The sequence below is a fragment of the Fringilla coelebs genome (assembly GCF_963513975.1).
Source record: "Fringilla coelebs genome assembly, chromosome: 4".
Classification (NCBI taxonomy): domain Eukaryota; kingdom Metazoa; phylum Chordata; class Aves; order Passeriformes; family Fringillidae; genus Fringilla; species Fringilla coelebs.
Window position 1 is genome coordinate 30,062,198 of NC_140032.1, and position 22,123 is coordinate 30,084,320.

Consider the following 22,123-nt stretch of genomic DNA (forward strand, 5'->3'; position numbering starts at 1 on the left):
ATGATTCAGCTGTCCTGTATTCATAGCAATGTAGTTATAAACTGACCTTTACCAAAACTTAGTTTCAATTATTTTAAGCATGATTGAAAGTGGTTGCCATGTTCAAAACTGTATTTGGACAGGGGGAGAGAGAGTGGCAGCTCAGCCACAAAAGCAAAATTATTTTAGGAAAGCAAGCTTAGGTCCATATTTTCTTTGAAGTGTTCATTAGCATCTGCCCAGCAGAAATGGACTACATTTCATTGGATAGCTTTCTAGAGAGTATTCCTATCTTCTCCATGGCAGCAAGCACTAATCAGCAACTCTTGTTATTACTGGCTATTAGAGTTTATTGTAGTGCCAGGCACAAAAGCCAGGGGTAAGCAAAGTCTCTCTTACCATTATTCTTGTACAAGAAAAATATGGATATACAATGTGAGATGGAGTAAAGCCCAGAGAACTTAGACAAATATTCAGGAAAAGGAGAGGAAGTGACTGGACAGGACATTCAAAATTAGAGAGTTCTAAAATCTAACCAAAAAAAAAAAAAAGAAAAAAAAAAAAAGAAAAAGCGTTACGGTTACCAAGAAGGAGAAAAGCACAATTACTGACCATCTAAAAACGTTTTTAAACATTTGAAAATGATTGAAATGTTGTGACCAGCCATAGATAGAAATGCTTCATCAAACAACAGACAATCCACTTCTCTACTCTTGATTCAATTGATTGTGCCCTGGCAGCACCCCTTCTCTTTCTTCAGTTCCCTGCCTCATCCTTTAAACCTTTCATGTATACTATGTGCACAACACATGCAACCTTTGCATCAGAGGGATTTACAGGAAACTCATTCCTAAAGCCTTGAACCTTTCCAAAGCAGGCATATTCCATCCACTGAGTAAACCTTATGCTTCTATTTGAGTAGGGTTTTTTTATTATGTAAGTACAATTGCTATTCATTTTTGAGACATCACTGTAACAATACTGTTGTTTTTAAAGGATTGTTGTGAAAGGATTTGGAGTTACTGGAAAGGCAAAAATTTGCCATCTTAATGAAGATGTCATTATTCTTAGGTGAACATTTGCCTTTTTAAAAAATATTTGGACCCATTAGCATTAATATTTGCATCTAAAGCTTCATAGGCTAGCTTGTATTTTCACTTACATCTCATAAAACTACTGGTTGCAGAGGAATTATTCCAAATTTATATATGCATAGATTGAGAAATAAAAATCTGCCCATTTTAATTTGGAATGAATTTCCTAAAAAATTAACCGGGTGAATCGTGTTAATAGAATATTTAAACAATATTACATTCAAAGTCTGCAGGTCTGACCTTCATGACAACCGATTTTAGAGAATACCACCACCCATGCCAGGTGTACCAAACAATCCCGTTGTCTGTTTTGGCAGTGTAGGGACCTCTGTAGTACAAACCATTCAGGTTGGCAGAGTGACACCTGGTGGGAAAGTAAAGGGAAGCAGAATAAGGCCTCTTGCTGAAAAGTTCCATACATTTGTTATTTATTTCTCTGTGAGTCAAAAAATTTTGCCATGTTGATGCCAGCCTAGTTTGACAGCTGCATAAATTTGCATTTGTGGATTCTGAGCGCATTAACAGCAGTCCTTTAATTAGGGAATAACTGCAAATGATTTTTGCTTCTTTTAAGCAAAAGTGCTGCTTTTTCTTTCCATGTTTTCTGACATTACTAGCTCTTGGAGTTTTTCCTGCTAATTTGTTTCAGTGGATAATTTTTCCAGAGTTGTTCAGAATGGAAGACAGCAGGGCATACACCACACTCTGGGAAAGAAATATTGTTGTGTTTTTCTGTTGTTTCAGAGTAGCCCCCCTTAAGTTTTCCAGTTACACCATGTGGTACTTTGTATGACAAAACCTGAATGCCACCATCAGTTTGCCTGCCCACCTGTGAACTTCTATTTACAAAGATGAATTCTGACAGCTAATTACACACATGTACCAATTCACTGGATCACTGGAGCTGGCATATTATTTGGCTACGCAAAGTTGAGGGGGTTTTGTTGTTTTTTAACAGACTCAGGCAGAAATGCAGTTATCCCTATTAAATACAGTGGTTGAAACAAACAAAAAACCCTAGCAAAACCTGAAAGGCTTGAAAAGGAAACAGCACAACCTTGATACTTGCCTGGTTTCTATGAGAAACAAGCTTAAGTCTTTATGTGGAGGGCAAACGGGCTGTTCCTTTTGCAGCACATTGTGATGAATCAGCTTGGTTTATCTGCCAATTCAGTATTTCATTATAAATGCTGTTAATATCTAGCTGTTGAACACCATTATGGATTCCAAAAGCAGACTTCAGAAAATATGCACACAGAAAACATTCCAAATAAACCTTGTGAGTTTTGTTACTCGCAAATTTTAGTATTTTTGGCTTTGCTTACACTTCCTTGACAAAGTTTTTGAGAACTGAGATAAAAACTATGAGGAAAAACTCCATAGGAAAACTCTCATCTCTAAATCCTTATTTATTGCTCACAATTTTTAAAGTCAGTTTTGATAATATGTTCATTGAAAGCTTATAAAGTGTGGACATAAAAATTGAGTTTGTTTTCGAGAATTACAAACTTGAATCAGAGCTGACATAATCTTTCTAATCATACAAATTCTGCAACGAGCAGGCACTCTGCCTACTTTGAATCAAAACCCAGATTTCATTAAAAGAATCATAAGAAGACACACCATAATTTTGCCAACAGCAGTATAAACCAGTAAAAAGTCTTAATTAGTGCTGGGAAGCATGAATAGTGAAAATTAGAGCATTCAGTAGATGCTGCCTGAAGTAACTGTATGTACTAAGTTAACAACTGGCATGTGATATGATATTGTGAATAAACATTCATTATTCACAAGTCAATAAATACCTTAAAGTTGGCCTGTGTTCCTCCTATCTTTTCAATAGGCTAATATAAAATTAAAAATTATGCTACAGTGGTTTCAAAAGTGCAGCCAACTCTCAACTCTCCATAGATATTTTATCTGAATTAAGTATTAACTGTGTAACGGATATGGAGAGATGAGAGTTGGTTCCCTGAAGAACCCTTTGAATTCTGTCTGGATTTTTTGACTGCACTGACCCCACATGAACGTAGTTATGCAGTCTCTGGGGTGATTGGTAAGGCAGGAAGTTTGAGTTAGCGATATCTGGCCTCAAGGTTTTGCCTAACAGATCCCTCTTACCATCCATACTTGGTATAACTAAAAATGCGAGTGCTGGGAGAGAACAAGCTGATGTCCAGCTGGAATTGTGTACTCTCACTATTTATGTACCTTTATGAACTTTATCTCACTAATGAACTACTTATGAGCTTTGCAGTGTCCTGGTACTGGAAAGCTTATGACCTGCAGGTAGTACCAGAGTGAACACAGCTCTGTGGAGCTGCATTCACGATGAAAATATTGCTAGAGCTTTGTTTACAAAAGGGACCATTTTTCTACAGAAGTCCAGGACAACAAATGCTGAGCTGGAGCAAGACTGGTGGCTTGAAACTAGCTCTGAGATACTTCCATGTGGCCTCGCTTGTGTCACGTCCCTTGGTTTTCAAATTATCTGGGCTTTTCTGTATTTCATTAGTCCTGATAGCATAGAGCTGGCTATAAACAATTCCTTCATAGCTGGGAGCTCTTATGCAAACCAGCCAAGAGCACTAATTCCTTCTATATTTGCTAATCTGTGCATGACAAATATGTGTTTCTAAGTGCTTTCCTTTCTCTGCCAGTACTGTCCTTTTGAGTAGTGTTGTAGGACTTAATGATACTGACATTTTCTAATATTTTGCAATGTTCAGTTTTATGTTAGGCTTAACATTATAAATTCAATAACAAAGCAGTGAAATAACACTATTAGTAACTAATTTTCATGATCAAGCTAGACTGCCACTTTAAGAGCATGAGCTACGCAACCATAATAAGAACTAGCCTAGTAGGAGTCAGCTATCTTTAGAAGTTATGTAGCACCAACTACAAGGTATAAATAACCGTCAAGTTCCACTGTGCAGCTACTTTTGCAAAGTGGTCATTGTTTTGTCCAGATCACTCCAATATTAAAAAAAGGTTTTAAAAGGCAAAAAATGTATTCGGGGTCTAAAAGTGATTGGTAATTCAGTCTTAATGAAATCCATGGCATTATATCAGTTTTATCTGATTTGAGGTCCAGATACTCCTTTAAATTTTCAAAAGCTCTGATTTCATGGGAAAAGAAGCTCCAACTTAGTTAATTGTGAAACACTGAGTTAGCAGCTACATCATATCAGTTAAGGTGGTCATGGACTGCTTATGAAAACAGAATTTGGCAAATGAGGAGTTAAAAAGAGAAACAAAGGATGATACAACAGAAACAATGGAGTTGATCCAGGCTGGCACGTCTTGCCAAGTGAACTGAGATCACAGTGAGAGAGTAGTGTGCCTCCCTGAGCTGTATTTTAAACCTCTCTATTACACAGCTGATTGCAGAGTTTCTCTTCGTGGCTGTATTTATTAATTACAGGAAAGAACATAGCTGAATCTGTACAGGCTAAGGCTACAATTTTTATCCTTTCTTTTTGATTTCGTATATTGCATGTTAGTAGAATTTTCAAATTCTCTTATTCAACCCTATTTTAAAAAATCTTTCACTCAGTCCAGACATGCACACTGACAGAAACTGAGTGGACACATTACCATCTCCATTTGGAAAGAATAACAAGAGTGAGATACTGTGAAGTGAGGTGAAAAAAATGAGTCTTGATAACCTGGCACTAGTTTAGCTTGTCAGATATTTGCAGTGCTGCCACATCTGGTCTAGTGCAACACAAGAGAAATGCGAGAGTGAAATACAGCAGGGATGTATCTGCAAACTCTACATGACCTACTTATATAAAAATTATTTACCTCAGAGGGGCAGAATTATCTCCTCCTCACTGCCTGATAACAAAGATGACCTGTGGCAAATGCCATTATCACAGAGCAGTCTAAGCTGCGCAGTAGGTGCTGTCCCTTCTAGGGTGAGCCTCAGTCTTACCAGCACTGAGATCTCTGCTAGGGGACAAGGGCACATTGCAAATAAATGAACAATCCCAATCTTCTACCATATGTTATTATTTTATGAATAGCCATGGAGCAGAATAGTTGATGGTCCCCATATGAAATCAAAATACCTGTTAAACCACCAGCCAGCCTTTTCCTCTTCAGCACAGTTCCCTTCATAGTTGTCATTATCCCTGTCTCTAGTACTGAATTTCATTCCTCGATGATCAGCCCACCATTTTACTTCAGGATGAAATCCACCAGTAAGGGAATCACCAGCTGTACCAGAGTATTCACCACAACTCATCTCATAAGAATGCTAATAAAAAATGTGAAGAAAGAAAGGAAAATTAAATTCCTGTATGTCTTTAGCCCTTTGCATGTCAGAAAATGAAACCAAGAAGAACCTAGCCTGTTCCATTTGCTGCTATTTTTATGCTAAGAAATGTCCTGTCACTTAGACACAATGTACTTAATACTGAAAGTCTCTAGAGATGCTTAATAGGGATAAAATTCGTCATTAACCATATGTATAAATGACTTAATAAAAACAACATTAGGGCTAGTTCGTAGTATACATTAGCAAATCAGAACATCTTCTACCATTATTTTCGCCGTGTTCTTCTAAATTCTTCTAAGCCTGTCGATGTTTACATTCTTGTAATGAACTTTCTCATGCGCTTTTCTGCAAATACTTATTGTTTTGCATTCTTTTCTGGAGGAGGAGAAATTTGATGGACTCTTGGTTTGTCCAGTGTCATTGGAGAGGTGGCACTGTCACCCTCCAATCCACTGTCACTTTTGAAAATCTATAAATGTTGGAGTCAGAAAATAAACATCCTTCTTTTTACCTTGGAGATTCCAGTGTCCGTGTTGTTTTATTTTGTGTCCTATAGTGACACATTATTGTTAGTAATATCAACAAACATTAAAAAACTGCTTTTATCCATTTATTAAACCAAATTATTCATATCCCTTACAGAAAGTGTGAAATTGATGTATCAGAGTAAACCACTTTTATTAGGTATTTGAAAACTATAAGCATGTGTAAGAAAGAAAATATGGTTTGAAACCTTAAATTAAGGTTCTACACAAACCTTTATGGAAATTAAGGAACCTGTGTGTTCATTGTTTACAGAATCCACATTTTCATTAAAACCTTTAGTCATTTAATATTTTATTACCTCTTCTCCTGCAACTCTGAATCTTGTATACTGTGCAAAACGTCGTTCTCCTTCAAAATCAGTTAGGTCAATTCTTAAAGTATAATTTCCTTAAAAAAAATACAAATTCTTTTAGTTAAACTAGCCTATCTCACTACTTTTCAGAACTGGGCATTACAGTAGAAGATTAAAAGGAAATGTTTTCATCATGAATCTCTATCACCTCAGCATATTTTATAAGGTTTTGTCTTTCTTTATGCATAGTAAAGCATATATTGCTATTCTTTGCCTTTATTCACCTGAGTGAATTCTACTCAGCTTAGAAAACTTTAGAATTATTTCAATATAAATTTTCAAATACAGGGAAAAAATTGTAAAAAAAAAAGGCCTTACAGGTTTTACATTTTAGTACAACATTTGAGGTCATTAAAGCATAGTGAAAATTCATCAATAAATTTTCACCTATGAAAATTAGATTTTTATACACTGAAAATAAAAAAAGTTATACTAGGATCACATCCTGGTGGCACTGATTTCCATATGATTTAACTGGCTAAGCCAGGGGGTAAGTTTTGTATCTGCAGCATTCTACAACAAAACAGAAGCTAGCTTACACTGAGTGACTATTAGAATGATGAAAATAACTTCCTACTACTGGCCTCATCAACAGGACTGGACTAGAATTACTTCCATGTAATAGCCTACACAGCTAAAAAGCCCTGAATAAGCGTCTTGGTACAGCACTTAAACATCTCTGGACTGTTAGTGATGCTGATGGAAAATGGATAGATACAATTCTTTTAAGGTAGACTCCTGTCTCCTATTCCCTGTTTCACAGGGGCTCTCAGTAGGCCAATGGCCTAAGGACAGTTTTGAACCTTTTGTTAGAAAACACATATTCAAATGTGTTTTTTTCTGACTTAGAGAAGTCCATGCAGACTAACAACAGAACTCAGGATTTATGATAACAAAAATGGGAAACAAAAAAATGGCCTGGAAAGAGCAAAGAAACAGAAACAATAAGAGTATTGTTACAATACTAATCTTACCTTGATTCGTCAAATAATGAAGATTTTTGTTTCCAAGCCAAAATTCACCATTTTTCAAAACAAAATTTCCAAAGCCTTCTTCATAGTCAGCCCAGAGTCTGAAATGGGTATAAATTACTAATTTCTCCAAAAAGCAAGTTTATTTGGATGTTTTATAATACAATTTTAGATCACAAAATAACTCAAACTGGAGGGAACCTCAGGAGGCAAGCTAGTCCAGTGTCAGTCTCTAGCCAGACTCAGCTGTGAGATCAGACCAGGTTGTTCAGGGCTAGTCTGTTCAGATCTTGAAAACTTCCAAGGATGGAGACTGCGCATTCTCTTTGGGGAACCTGCTGACTCTTTTCATGGTGAAAAAGTTTCTCCTTAATCCTAGTCTGAACCTCTCTTATTTCAATTTAGGTACTTTGTTTCTCATCCTCCCACTAGACATGCTTGTGAACATTTTTACTCAAAGAGCCCTCAGATTGCTTGCTTTTTTTTTTTTTATGTTTACTAATTGCAGAAGACAATCTTTCCTCATCATTAAGAGTCCTTGCTCCAACAGTTGTTAAAGAATTTGACATTGAAGTCCTTGTGTCAAATATACAAGTTGTCAGAAAAAGATTAGAACGGATGTCTCACAGAAGACAGCCAGACCAGAAGTGGGATCCCAACTGGAGGCTGTCCCACAGAATAACCATTCCTCCCTTTTATCTGAGACAACAACTTACTCATATACTTCTAAAGTTCAGATTTAACTTTCTTCACTTTGTTTCCAGTTTTAATTACCAAATCTTGTACCTACCTATCAAAATTCTGGCTGCCATCAGAACGTCTCTGAAACACAGTCCAGCCACCTCCTTCAGACATGTCACAGAACGCAAAGAATTCTCTAGGACTCTGGATTGGTTTTATTTTATAAAATCCATTTTGCTTATGGCCTTCATTGTAGATTTCTGCACAATCTGTTCACACAACATTAATTGGACACAACATTTTAGTCCTGTACTTACTGGCAAAATCAGAAATCAAGTCAGTAACAGTGATCAAGTCATGTTATGTAGAAAGTCACATATGAACCACACAAATAAAATTAAATGTCTCTGCAAACACATTTCTTTGACTTTTGGGTATTTTTTTTTGTACTTGTGTTGCTTTTAGGCTTTGCTGGGCTGTAATTATTTTGATATATCTTTGAAATAACATCTTCACATTGTGAAATATGACAATTTTTGTTTCTACTTGACTAGCAAAATAATTCCTCTGTTTTAAGTGGTGTCACTTTTAATTTACAGTGGTATTATCCACATTAGAATCCTGTTACAACCTTAAAATTACATGTAACATACAGTAACCCTTAAAAAGAAACATGTACTTTTATGTCCAGAAAGTTCACAGAAGTGCCAGAAACAAAAGTATGGAATCTCCAGTGTTAAAAACAGAAACAATTGCAAGGCCTGATTCTCCTGTCCCTTCTACCAAATAGGTGCAAAAATATACAGAAGACTATGCCCAAAAAGTGCAGTGCATGTGTAAAATGATACCACTTTGGCTTGGTACCATTCACAGTCTGGTCTGCATCGCTGTTGATTAATATAATTTACAACAATAACAAAATTCCGAGCACATGGAAAAATTATAGCAATATAATTGTATAATCTTATATTCTTTCCTCTAGGAATTAAAAAACGAAATGAGCTCTTTGTTTATATGTAATCTACCATCAGGCAGTCATACAGAAAAGACATATAATTTTCAGCATTTCTGTTTTTCCTGGCTCAGGTAGAGCTGATAAACTTTAAGGAATTCTCTGAATTGGCTGAACTTCCAGGCCTGCTTGGAACTTTATGAACTATTATATTTCTCTTCAGTGAAAGTGTCAGTGAAGATTAGACATAGAAAATAAATGCTTTATACTGAAAACAAATAGCTATGCCAGAATTTGAATAAACTCTTATAGAAAACATGATTTAAATAACAGCTAAGTTGTCTTTATAGAGAATGTGTAGTTGGCTTAGAGAAAATAGCGTTCCTTGTCCATTAATTTCTTAGTAGGTTAGCAAAACACAAGCATATCTTAATTTTTAGCAGGTGTATATAGTGTGGAATTTCCCCCTCACTATCTAATTCAAATTATCCAGCTCTGTTGATATTAAAATGCTACAGCAGTTTGAGAAAATAACGCAATATGAACAGGAAAGGCATTTTTCAAGCTGTAAAGAAAGTGAAAAAATAATGGGGGAAACATAATCAGAAACAGGAACAAGTTAGATCTGTTTTTTAGAATAACATTGTAAAATAATAAATTGAGGCTTATGCTAAGAAAGGACAAATACCTTTCAGAGAAATGTGGCATTAATAATCTTTTCCAGTAACAAGTGAGTCAGCCCTAATAATAAAAATAAAGTGTTCCAGAATGCTGAGTACATAAATACACAGCTAAAATATTCATGTCAGATTTACAACTGCTTTTTATTTCATTTTAATGGTTTTTTATTATATTTGATACCTTGGGATCAAATGTTATATATATTGGTATTTCTTCTAGCAGCATAAGCACTACAATCATATTCAAACAAGGCTATTAAAAATAATAGTAGTTAAGACTTTCTAGCACCGGACAGCTAGAAACAAATACCACCTAGAAGTCAGTCTCCTAATTTGTATTTTCAATCCAACTGTTGTTTTGGATGGTGTTTTATCATATCAAGAGTTTGGATGATGTTTTATTATATACTTCCACTGTATTTATTATAAGCCTTCCACTGTAGAAAGAGTGGATCACCACCAGAGTGCTGGTGAAATTAGAAAAATTTCAAGTTTTTAAACCAGGATTTAAAAGCTGTGATGTCATGAGCTGAATCTAACTCAGTGAAAATGTCATTAAAGTGAGATGCAGATGCCATTATGCCAGGCTTATGTGTGTAAATATGGAGGTCTCAGGGACTTTACAGATTGGAACAAAGTCAGTTGTTTGTAACCCAGGCAACCATTTGAATGTATGAATGTGAACTAACCCTGTTAGTTATTTTTGAGATTGTTAGAACTTCTGACATTAGTCAAAGAATGGTGTTTAGAAATCTGTAACTCCTGATTAACATTTTGTAAATGTCTATAAAATTGCCTTTCATCTGTTGTATTGCTGATATTTATGCTTGTTTTAAAGTTATGATTGTTAACCGATTGGTTTTAAGTTATGCACTTCTAATAAATCAGTACATTTCTTAAATCCTGATTTGATTTCTATCATCTGACATTAGCAATTTTTCCCTGCACAACAGGTCCAGGTAAAAGCTGAGCACTGTGTTTTAAACAAACATTCTACAATGAGTTTTTAAAACAATAACTCAATAGGCCCAATTGTACTAAAGATTCTGGGTATAATGAATGGAAATGAAAAGAATAGCTCAATTTCTAACCTGAATACTGTCTTTTTCCTCCCAAGTCAATGACACTGTTTTCATCTTCTCTGTCACTGTACTGAATCTCTTTCTTCTCTAAGAGCTGTATAATTTTTAACTGCTTCTGTTTCACACAATGTTCCAGAAGTCTCACCTGGCCCTGAAGTCGTATCTGCTCTTGAAAACATTTCTGTAAATCCTAGAGAGGAAAATATATCTTATTGTAAAATCAACAAATTTTATGTGATATTGAACATGTGACACAAAGAACCAACCAGCCAAACCATAAATAAACTTACATAAAATATTTTGGCCACAATTTCCCACAGACACTATGTTGACTTCCATCTCTGTTGCTAGTTTGTTTAAAATTATTTCATTTGTTACTTCTTGTAATATAAAAAACCTACATATTACAAACGCTTTGCAAAGAGACCTTCTCTTTAGTGCTACCAGCTCTAACTGCAAACATGCAGATGGGACTTTGGGGAAAAACACCATAATACAGGCCCTATCATAAGGAGACCCCATCTCTATCATCTTCCATGCACAGAGATTTTCTATCCAGAGAAGCCTGCTACTAACATTGTGAAGGTTCTATAGAGTTTTACAGAAATGCAATCCACATGGATATGTTTTCAACTTCAGGGTGCATTTTTTGAATGCTTTTAAGCTACACTTCTTATGATAAGAATCCTAACATTGCCAACAAAAACATTGTTAAGTTTTAAGCTCATTTTTGGCATGCTAAAATAGTCTCTAAGAAGCCCTGAACATACATGAAAATTAAAAGTTAAAACAAAAGTTAAAGTCAATGTTGTCTGTGACTTTTGTACTTAATTTTGCCATGCTGAGTGGATGAGAAATGTGGTAATTCTGATACAGTGTTACCTAGCACTCACTTGACCCTCAAGAGCTGGAATAGCTGTTCCAAATTATGATATGCTGAATGCATGCTGAGCAATAAATAATTGGTTTTAGATTAAAGGCTATGGTAAAATAGCCAAAGTGAACAGAACCTGATCTGGAGAACTTAAAACCATCTGTATGGTTTAAATATATATTAAATAAATTTGATTTCAGCGTGAGGGAGAAAAGCCTTTGGAAACATGACACACGTTTTGCATCAGTAACCCTGAAAATTTATATGAGCAGAGTTTAGTAGCTTGCAAAAGAGCACAACTAGCCCTGTAAAGGCAAAATCAAAGGATGACTTTCTGGAAATCTGACAGGTAAGATCAAATTTGAAATAGTTCTAGATTGGCGCTACCTTATTCATAGGGAACATTACTTACATGTAGACCTGCAATATTTTCCATTCATATGGAAGAATTGATATCTCAGATCATTGCCCTATCACACCAAACTATAGAGATGTCTGCAAATAGCATACTGCTGTGCATAGTGAGGTGCACCTAAGTGGTCTGCATACTTTCATCTGCATCAAGGTCAGGTTTCACCCATTCTCCTTGAACACTTCCAACAAATTGTTCCATTTGTCTACAATATTTAGTTACACTGAAAAATTTGATCAAAGACTGTGCAGAACAATCCTGAAGACAGACTTCTGCCTTCAGTATTACTGAAGTGTATCAGAGACTTGCTTTAATCCATACTTAACTGCAATCTAAAGTACACGGTGAAATAAAAGAATGGGAAAAAATATGAAGATATGCGCATAACTAGGCACTTTGTTAGCGACCTGTTCGAGAGGGAAAGGTTCAGCAGGCTGTGCTTGGGCTGCCCACGCCGGGCAGCTCGGGCCGCTGTGCTGGCCCCGGAGCTCCGGGGTACCGCGGCGATGCTTGCCCACCAGGGGACGCTGTAGGGCCAGAGGCACAAACACCTTTTGTCGAGGGACACGGCGGCCAACGACCCAGTCATCTCCCAAAAGTTCTATCTTATTTAAGAACCTTCGCTTGAAAATATTTTGTTGACAGCTATACGAGATGCTTAGCATATCGTCCTTTTCTTCTAGCAGGAAATAAGAGAGGAAAATAATTCAATATATGGGCATACAAAGTTGCTACAGCGGCCTAGAAGGATGTTACTTGACTGTATGCACTGGTTAATGTGGGACATGTTGCATATTACAAAGAAAAGATGCACTAGTGCACATAGATGCATTGTGCTTGGCTCAATTGTATCTGCAGCTTCATATAAACCCTTCACAAAAGCTGAATTTTCTACTCAGTGGGAATGAATTCAATGGGAGATTCAGAAGAGGCTTCCTTGACAGGTGTCTGCAAAGTGTCAGTCTGGTCCTGTGTGAATACAGAAAATTACAGAGGACTGCAGAGCTTTAGAGAGAGAGAAAGAGATGCACAGGTGGATTGAGAAAGAGTAAATAAATTTTTAAAAGTATTGAAAAAATATTTCCAGGCTCACCCTGATGAGCTAATGCTAACTATAAAAGAAAAGCTGTCAAAAAAATCCCATGTTCCCAGTGAGACCAAATATTTATTCTAATCACACTAAGTTAAGAGTGATAAAGAAGCCAACATGCCACAGTTATCAGTTTTACTGAGAAGGTTAGCCTGTATCAGTCTTAACCCAGTCCTCACAAGCTTGGAGAATGTGGTAACAGGCAATAGGAGAGACCTAGAAATGGTGGCTCCTATTGCCAGGCCCTCACAATTTCATAGACAGGACTTCAGGAGGACAATCTCTGTGACAGTGGCAAGATCTGAGCCACAAAGAGCTGCCTTCCATTCTGGGAAGAGCAAGGGACAGGGCATTTAAGCTACAGGCAGCTACATGTATTTATTCAGGTGAAAGTAATGCCTCTATCAGTTCCCCTTTCATACTGCTAAAAGCCATTCTCCTAATGTGATTAAATTATATAGTATAAGCATAGAACTTCTTGAAAAATATTATCTTACCTCAGAAAAACTTGATATCTAAATTCAGTATGACACCACTTCATATACCATAATAAAAAGTCCTTTCCTTTGAACCAAATTAAACACAAGTCTGCAACAGGCTTGTCTCTAAATATTATTCTTAAACTTGCATCTTTTGAAATCCATCTTTTGTTATTGTTTACTTAAAAATTATTAATTAATTCCTCAAAATGAATAACTATGAGCTGATTCTCATTGGCTTTGCAGACAATACACTCATGATGGGCTGAAGAGTGATGTATCTACACAATACATAGCAATTTCCTTATTTGAAAGGTTTTAAGTTCTTAATGCTTAGGAAGTGACAGTAAATTAGAAGTGATAATCAAGACATGACTAGCCATACTGAATAATTACAGCATAAGAAAAAAAATGCTTGAGCAGAAATAGTTTTGAAAGTAACCTACATATGAAAAGTACTGGTATCTGATACTTTCTCTTCTTTCCCTGACTTCAGCCTTCTCATTGATGTCTGTCAACTCCAGACAAATCCCATTAGACTTTTGCTGCTGAACAGCAAAACCACAGTTCTCATATTTGGAATTCCATGTATATTTTTTTCATGGGACAATCACGAGGTAGTTGTAACTTCAATTGGATCAATGTGGCTTTTAGATCTTCAGTTTACCAGACTGTTCTTTCAGTGTGCTCCTATACTTTTTTCACAGGATAATCTTTTAAAAACCATTGAAGTTAAACCAGTGCACAGCAGGAGTAATAAATAATCAAAATGCAAATTACAGTTCTCACATACTGCTATTCCATTTGTTAGATATGGACCAAAGTTAAACCATTATAATGTTGAAATATTCAACAAAATGTGGATTTTACTGTGGTTATCTCCAGTGGACAGTGGTGCCCATTGACTGAAATCAGACTGAACACAACCTGTTCTGTTTCAGTGAAGCAACTGTTTGCACTACACATTGAGAAGCAATTATCTAACAACTGCTGACAGCTCTGCTCTTGGGCACACAGTCCTACATTTAACCAGCTGCTGCAATTAATGTGCATTTACTTTCATTATTGTGTGAATAATTTAGCAGCCAGTAACCTTCCATTAAAATTATTGCTACAAATTAGACTCAGAATACCTCATGAAAACCATAAAAATTCAGGATTTTAACCTGTGGTGCTATTTCCTATACTTTTTAGAATATAAATTAGCTCCAAAATAACTCTATATTAAAATTAGTGTTTTAATTAGATTAAAAGGTGAAAACTTTGAGATGAACTTTTGAATATTCCCAGTTTTTACTCAGAAGGTCAGCTAAGGTCAAAATATTCTAAATGAATAATAATAATTTAAAAATTAGTCAATGCATTTAACTGTGGTGCCTCTTTTTTAGTAGGCCTCTGCAGAAATTAGTAATATTTTTCTCCACTGAGCAGAAGTGATTAGCGAGTCAGGTGCTTCCCATTCTGCCTCTATAAAGCTACATATCTGAACAAAAGTTTTCCATAAGGTAATGTAAGCCACAAACAAGAGTTGCAAATTCAGCAACTACTTCCACCTACGCAATTATGAATCAAGAAGTCAATTCCTTTAGGTCTCTGCTATTTAGGACCTGGATATAAAACTAGTAAGGACAGCCATGACATGCAGTCCAGCGTTAGTGAGGCTAGAAGTATTTTAAACTGTGGAGTAAGTGTGATTTTATTAGGGTTTTTGTTGGAGAAACAGAATGTATAGGAGAGGGTTTTGGGAGCTTGAAGTGAAAGAGCTTTGATCATTCTTTCTGAGTGTGAACTACAATGTAATTACATGGAAACAAGTCAGAATATGAAGTTACGGATCTTGTTTGAGAAAAAGTTGTAGGGCCAGTGGAAAAGGATGGAAACATTCTGCATGCCAGGTGTCAGTGCCCAGAAATCGCACAGCTGCAGCCACTGCTTTAGGAGTTCCTGTGCTTTGCCTTTCTGTAAATATGCTGCTCAAAACTACAGGTATTATTCTGAGTTAGCATTACCTGAATGGTAGTATCTTGTATGCCTTCTGTACAATGTGCCTCCATGCACCTGTTTTAGGAAAGATTTACTGTCTTCTCTTTCAGGTCAGATCCAGTCACAAACTGACTGGATTTCTTTCTTCAGTGCCATTACCTAGTGATGGATCTTCCATTGTAAATTTATGCATTTGTTTCTTCTTTCCTTATTGGAAACTTGTCCCTACTACACACCATTTGAAGATATTTCTTCATTCTTTCATTTTTTTAATGAATTCTAATATTTTCCATCAAAGTTTCTGCCATTGTATGTAGAGACTGTGAACACTGTGGAGAGGATGTCCATTGTGAGCACTATTGAGGATAAGGTGTGCAGTATTTAGAAGATATTCTATAGAAAAATGTAATTACTAGAACTTACAGAGCTGCCAGTGGCATCCATCAGGCTAGCTGCAAGGACAAAATCAACCATTATCAAAATCCTCATTTTGGAAGCTGTGAAGTAGAGGAACAAAGGAAACACTAGTTAACTTAAACATTAAAATTAAAATTTATATTTGACATCTTAAATCTTATTTTAAAATTATCTATTTAACCTATAATTCTTTTCTTGCAAATTGTAAATATTATGTGCATGAAGGATTCATTACAAAGGTCTAAAATAGTTTGATAAAAAAAAACTCCAAAAGCCAGTAAAATGAGAATTTATCCTTTTAGGCCACTTGGTATTAGAGCTCTCCATGCATTTTAGGGCAGCTATTCAAGATTCAAAAGCACACATTTTATTTTCAAGACAGAAGCAGAAACATTTTAAGCAAGCTGAAAACCAGGGAAATATTCCTTGTTGGTCCTTTAAATTTGTGAGAAAGATCCCTGTCACAGACAAGTAGTTAAAATCTGAATTGGGCTAGTTGTCCTTAATCTAAAGGTTTGTGCAAATCTTGTACACCAGGAGAGGATCAAGATCATTTTATTGTCATAGAGTAATTTGGGGGAAGAATCCAAAATAATTATTAGCTTTTATTCTAACGGTGACAAGAATGGCATCTTTAAACTGATTACTATGGATACTTTGTGCTGTATGACCTATGGCATTTTAAACCCCATTTTTTAATATGAAAATTATTTTATAGACCAAACCAATCTCCACTATATCTCACCACCTTGCAAACATTAGCTGATAGAACTTCAAAATCGTTTTGTAAGACAGATGTGTGCTTTTCACAGAAGAGAAACCAAGGCCTCCAATCAGTAAAATATTTACAAAGATTATACATAAACTATTCTGAATTAATTACTTAAACTTCTGTAAGCTATGAACTGAGGATTTTTTTTTCTTTTGTAACTACGAATATTTTCATTAAGCATTGTTAACGCCTAATTAAACCAGAATATGTGTCTACTCTGCTTTTCCTACCATAGAGTTATTAAGGAAAAGATCTCCGTGACCATCAAGTTGAACCATTAACTTAATATTGACAGGTCCACCACTAAACCTGTCCCTAAGCACCACATCTACATTTTTTGAATGCTTCCACGGATGGTGATATGTTTAAAGCATTTGTGGTTAGACAAAGGGTAAAATTTCTAATAGAGATTAATGATTTAATCCCAGCATGTGTTTATTTAAACACCAACTTTATGAAAATTTCCACTCATGTTTCTACAGGAATTAACATAAAATATGAGTGGAACTTTGGCAGACTTTGCTTTTTACAGTACAAAGATAAGCAAGGTGCTTAAGAGAAGTATGTTTTTAAGTTTGTGCAAAATTGGACAAGTTCAACTGTATTTTCACTAATATCTGGAAACTTCATGCAAAACCAGAAATTACAACCCAAACAAATCTCAGATTTCAACACCTACCTATAAAATACTTAGGACGCTTTTTACAATTACAGCTAGTAAAATTACATTAGTAGTAAAATATAGCTATTACAGTCACTTGTTTTCAAAGCAGCTGTTGCCATCTGTTGGGATGACACTGTCTGTGACAGAAGTGACCAAAGAGTACATTAGCTATCTGGACAGTCTGCCAATGATCTGTATCTGCTAACTGCTGTCCTGAATCCTTGCATACTTTAAATATGTTTTCTAAGAGAGAAGGAACTCTATTTTCTTCACTGGAAGATTCATATTTCATATACTCTACTTCATCCCTGTTATTTTAATTATGAAACCACAGTATCTTCCCTCGCATTAGTCTCAGTATTTGAACTGCTCTATCGTGACTTCACTGACTGTGAATGCCTGAATACCACAATCAATCTTAAAAAAACCCCAATCTTAAATGGATTACACAACTTTACAACAGTATTCTTATTTTTTTAGAAAAGACTATCAAGTAAATCTTGGATACTATTCAGAGAAATTTATGTTAGTAAAAAAAAAAAAAATAGAACATTCTAAGGTGCAAACAAGGCAGGTAAGTCCCTTACAGCATGTATGAGCTGCTATGAGCAAGCTGCACAAAAAGAATGAATAGCTGAGGAGTGTAGAGAGTGTGTAGTTTGTTTGGTTTGCTATCTTCAGGTAAAGTCACCTTTCTGTTTAAGAATGTCTCTTTCTATAGAATGTTCCTCTTGTGGGAAACTTCATAAGGGCTGCACTTGGGAGACTACTTAGGATGTCATCTTTAATGCTGAACTAAAACATGATCAAAAGACATAGCAATATATAATAATAGCCTCGTAAATTTCTAAATTTGACAATTTAAATAAATTGGTGAAGATATTTGAATCCTGGAGTTTCATTTTTAAGAAAGTAAACTGGACATTAAACTCAAGATGGAGTATTGATTCTGTAGCCACTCACAATATAAGGTCACTATGAATGTAAGACAAGAGGCTTATAAAGAGGGAGAAACTGACGCTTCCATTTGGCAGATCTACCAGACAGAAACAGGGAAGACTGAAACAGAGAGGACACAGGGTAAAAAAACCCTCAGGGGAAACAAAAATCTTTATGCTGCTGTCCTCCAAAGAAAGGGAGGAGGTAAAAAAGACTAGGAAGAGACCTGAAAACTCAAGTTCTGAAAGGAAATGGGTGACTTAAAAGCATTTCTCTGCTTCTGTCACTGCCCAGCAGGTAGACCTAGACAAGTCAGAGGACAATCAGCAGTGCTGGTCCTGGACCTCACACCTTTAAGCCAGTTTCTCAGCAGGCATAAACTCCTGTAGTTTGTCTATCTCACAGTTACAGCGATATGAGAGTCACTGAGTGGTCAACTTTACAGCGACAAGAAAAGTGGTAAATAGGGTCAAGTCCCTTACACGTTCAAAGCACTTTGACAGACTAAATCACCAGGCTTGGACATGGAATTAATGTGGGTAACTTTTTACTTAGTTACCCACATTTCTAAAAAAAAGTTTCAGTAGAGGTTGTGTTAGTAATAGTTCTCCAAAGGTGCACATTTACGGTATTCAGTAACAGGGAAACCTAAAGTTTTGTTCAAGGGAAGCTTAACATCTTGCTCTAGGAAGACTCCTTTGAAAGTCAGTTTTCTTAAACAAATTTATTCAGTCCTTTAAATATTTACCCTTGTATGTAGCTATTTGCTGACAGTACAATATTGCATAAAATCTTTAACTCAAAAAACCTGCAAAAATTACAAATTTTATTCAGTCACAGATGAACCTGAAGAGTTAATAACTGTTGAGAGTCTTCCAAGACTTGTTTTATAACACCTGTGTTGATTTACCAAAAAGAAAAAAAAAACCCACAAATTTGTACAGGGGATATCCCTTTCCAGGAAAATCTTAATCTCAGACAGTAGACATGTGGATTAATTACCACACATCATATGCTAGAGTGAGAAAAACTTGGTATTATATTTTCAAGTTGAAACACAAGCCCTTAACAGTTAGCTGAAAAAAAAAATCACTTTCTGTTTCAAACAAATTAAGTTTAAGTGAAATCTTGAAATTTTATCCTTGGGGTTACTCATTTACTATTCCAAGATTACACCTGGAATATGCATTGTACAGTTAGGCAGAATATTTTTTCCAAAGCTATGGAATCAAAATTCTAGAAAGACTTCTTTTTTTCTCCTCTGTGCCTAGGCTTTCTTTAAAGGATACACACAGAGTCAATCCTATATTCAAATTTCCGCTGTATCTGGTGTTTTTTTCCAAGTCTTTAAATAAAAAATTACTAAATAGATTTGATGACATTAAAGAAGTTCTGTACTATGAAAATTTTGGACCACTAAAATGTTCTTATGTTTTTTGAATTTAAGAGACAGCAAACTAAATGGAATACAGATGCCTGTTTCTTTCTGTTGGCACAGTGTCAATAAGACTTGCATTGCTAATAAATACAATAATAGTAAGAGAGAATCTGCTGAAAGGATAGAAAATAACTAGAAAGTTTTTTGTTTGCTTTCTTAAAATTCAAATTATTAAACTCATGCACAGATTTTGCTTCATTTAAATTTGGTGGTGTTACAAAAATTGCCCTGTTTTCCTCATCTGAAAAATAATTCATTATTTGATTTACTTTTAGGTCCCAAAGCAGCCTTGTTCATATAGCCCATAGTAATACAAATTTAGAAACTGCAGAGTCAAATAGTGATTTTATTAACTACATAGAAACGCAGGAAAATAACTAGATCCTGGTAAAACATTCATACATCATTATCAATACTGCACCTCTTATATGGCCTTCAAAAAACCAATTACTTTTAAACCATAACTATAGAAATTAGCCATATATCTTCCTTCTTCCCTCATAGGTACCCTAAATGTTTACCTTTAACTTCTGGACAGAACTCAAAGTTGTTAAATCTTCTTAAACTGATGCAAATAATTCCAGAGGCCTTCCCAAGCTGCGATTGTTTTTGCTATTAAATTCTGCAGAGTGGAGGCTTATATCTGCTATGAGTCACTGGGCTGGAATGCTGCTGAGAAGTTGCAGTTATCAAGACTAAATTGCAACATAAGAAGGAGATGACGGTAATTCTGTGCCTAACACAACACTTCTGAAACAAAAATAAACCAAAAATAACAAAGGATCATCTATTCTCTTTCACTGTTGTGGTTCAAGAAATTGCTCTCTGTATCATACTCACTTTATACTCCTGTCCTTTCCACAGTCACAGAACAAATCTCTTAGGCTTCAGAGGTACATAGAGAATGTAACAGACTCAATGGATTTAAGAAAAAGAGCCAATAATCACCCAGACTAGAAGTTACATGTCAGAAGTGTAACAAAAGATATATGCTAAATAAAACCTAACCCAAAGCAACAAACCTAGTACAGATAAAGCTGAAGGGAGCAAGAAAAAAGTACCAAAAAATCTTGTCTGATGTATTTTTTAGTCAAGGCACTGAGAAGCACAATGTCTCAGTGACTTCGTCAGACAAAATCATTTCCTAGACAAGCTTTTTAGAGCCGGATAAATACATCAAGGAATGCTTTAAAATACAATCTGAGTATTTGCCCTTCTATGCTGGCTCTTCCCAAAGAGTTCAATAAATGAGTATGCTTAAAGGAATGTGCTGGAAAAAAAGAAGTCTTAAGCAATAAAATGATCTTTACATTCCACAATCTAATCATAGAATGCCCTGGGTTGGAAGGGACCTTAAAGGTTACCTAGTTCCAAACCCCCTGCTGTGGGCAGGGACACCCTCCATTAAACCAGGTCGCTCAAAGCCCCATTCAGCCTGGCCTCAAACACTCCCACAGATGGGGCACCTACAATTTCTCTGTTCCACCACCCTCACAGTAAAGAATTTCTTTTTAATATCTAATCAAAACCTATTCTCTCTCAGTTTAAAGTCCTTCCCTCTTGTCCTGTCACTACGTGCCCTTGTAAGTGGTCTCTCTCCATCTTTTTTCAGAATCACAGAATGTTCCAAGTTGGAAGGGACCCACAAGGATCATCAAGTCCAGCTCTTAAGTGAATAGCCCATACGGGGAACAAACCAGAAACCATGGCTTTATTAGCACCCACCCTCAGTCCAACTAAGCTAATCTCAGGGTCTTGTATTGCCCTTCATGTGCCTCCTATTGAAGAGTAATACTTGTTGCAAACTTCCTCAGAATAATTTCTGGTGCACTATTTGGAATCTGGTTGCTTGGCAGTATTTCTCTTTACTTTTACATTACATCCACTAATTAAATTCATATTATAAATTTCAAATCTTTATTAATTACTCCTGAGGAACCTACAATAAGAATCATTCAAAAATTCAAAATCATTCAGCAAATAATTTTTACTGAGAATCTTACTATGACTAATGACTGTTTCAAAGAGGGACATACCTGTTCATAGTCTGATTTCTAACCAATAGTTACACAGTGGGTGAGATCTGAATTTAGAAAGTGGAAAAAAGGCATGGCATTTTACAGTTGGATTTTTTAACAATAAATAAATTAAGTTAAATTAAGAAAATAAAATAAACCATTTTTTTGAGGGTTATAAGTAGATTGACCATCACTTGAGGGCTTTAAACTAAGACTAGATGGCTAAAATACATGACTATGGTTCAGTTAAACAAGAATTATATACAGTGTCAAGTTAGAGATTTGTGTTATTCAAGCAGTCTAAATGCTACCCATCATCAGAATGGTTTTGTAAAAATAAACATACTAAATACAAGACTTTCAAACAATATACAAATGGATGTCATATAAGCACAAAAGGAAGAGAGAAATGTTT

The 22,123-nt window shown here is 35.6% G+C and overlaps 1 protein-coding gene across 1 annotated transcript; it reads right to left on the bottom strand.

The window, feature by feature from the left end:
* Nucleotides 1-367: 367 nt before the first annotated feature.
* On the bottom strand, nt 368-20,352 carry FGL1 (fibrinogen like 1). The gene is made up of 8 exons (XM_084203907.1): nt 20,212-20,352; nt 15,884-15,957; nt 10,632-10,812; nt 8,018-8,177; nt 7,231-7,328; nt 6,203-6,291; nt 5,150-5,337; nt 368-1,437 (listed from the first exon to the last, which is right to left on the bottom strand). Exons 2-8 carry the CDS (start codon nt 15,947-15,949, stop codon nt 1,278-1,280), a joined length of 942 nt encoding a protein of 313 aa, XP_084060033.1. The 5' UTR covers nt 15,950-15,957; nt 20,212-20,352; the 3' UTR covers nt 368-1,277.
* Between the last annotated feature and the right edge of the window lie 1,771 nt (nt 20,353-22,123).

What these genes read in the sequence shown, in the direction of transcription:
- FGL1 (XM_084203907.1), bottom strand. Translation starts at nt 15,949, where the DNA reads ATGAGGATTTTGATAATGGTTGATTTTGTCCTTGCAGCTAGCCTGATG. An exon ending in TGGATGCCACTGGCAGCTCT is followed by an intron (nt 10,813 to 15,883) that starts GTAAGTTCTAGT and finishes TTTCCTCTCTAG; the next exon opens with GATTTACAGAAATGTTTTCA. An exon ending in GCTGGCTGGTGGTTTAACAG is followed by an intron (nt 1,438 to 5,149) that starts GTATTTTGATTT and finishes CTTTCCCACCAG; the next exon opens with GTGTCACTCTGCCAACCTGA.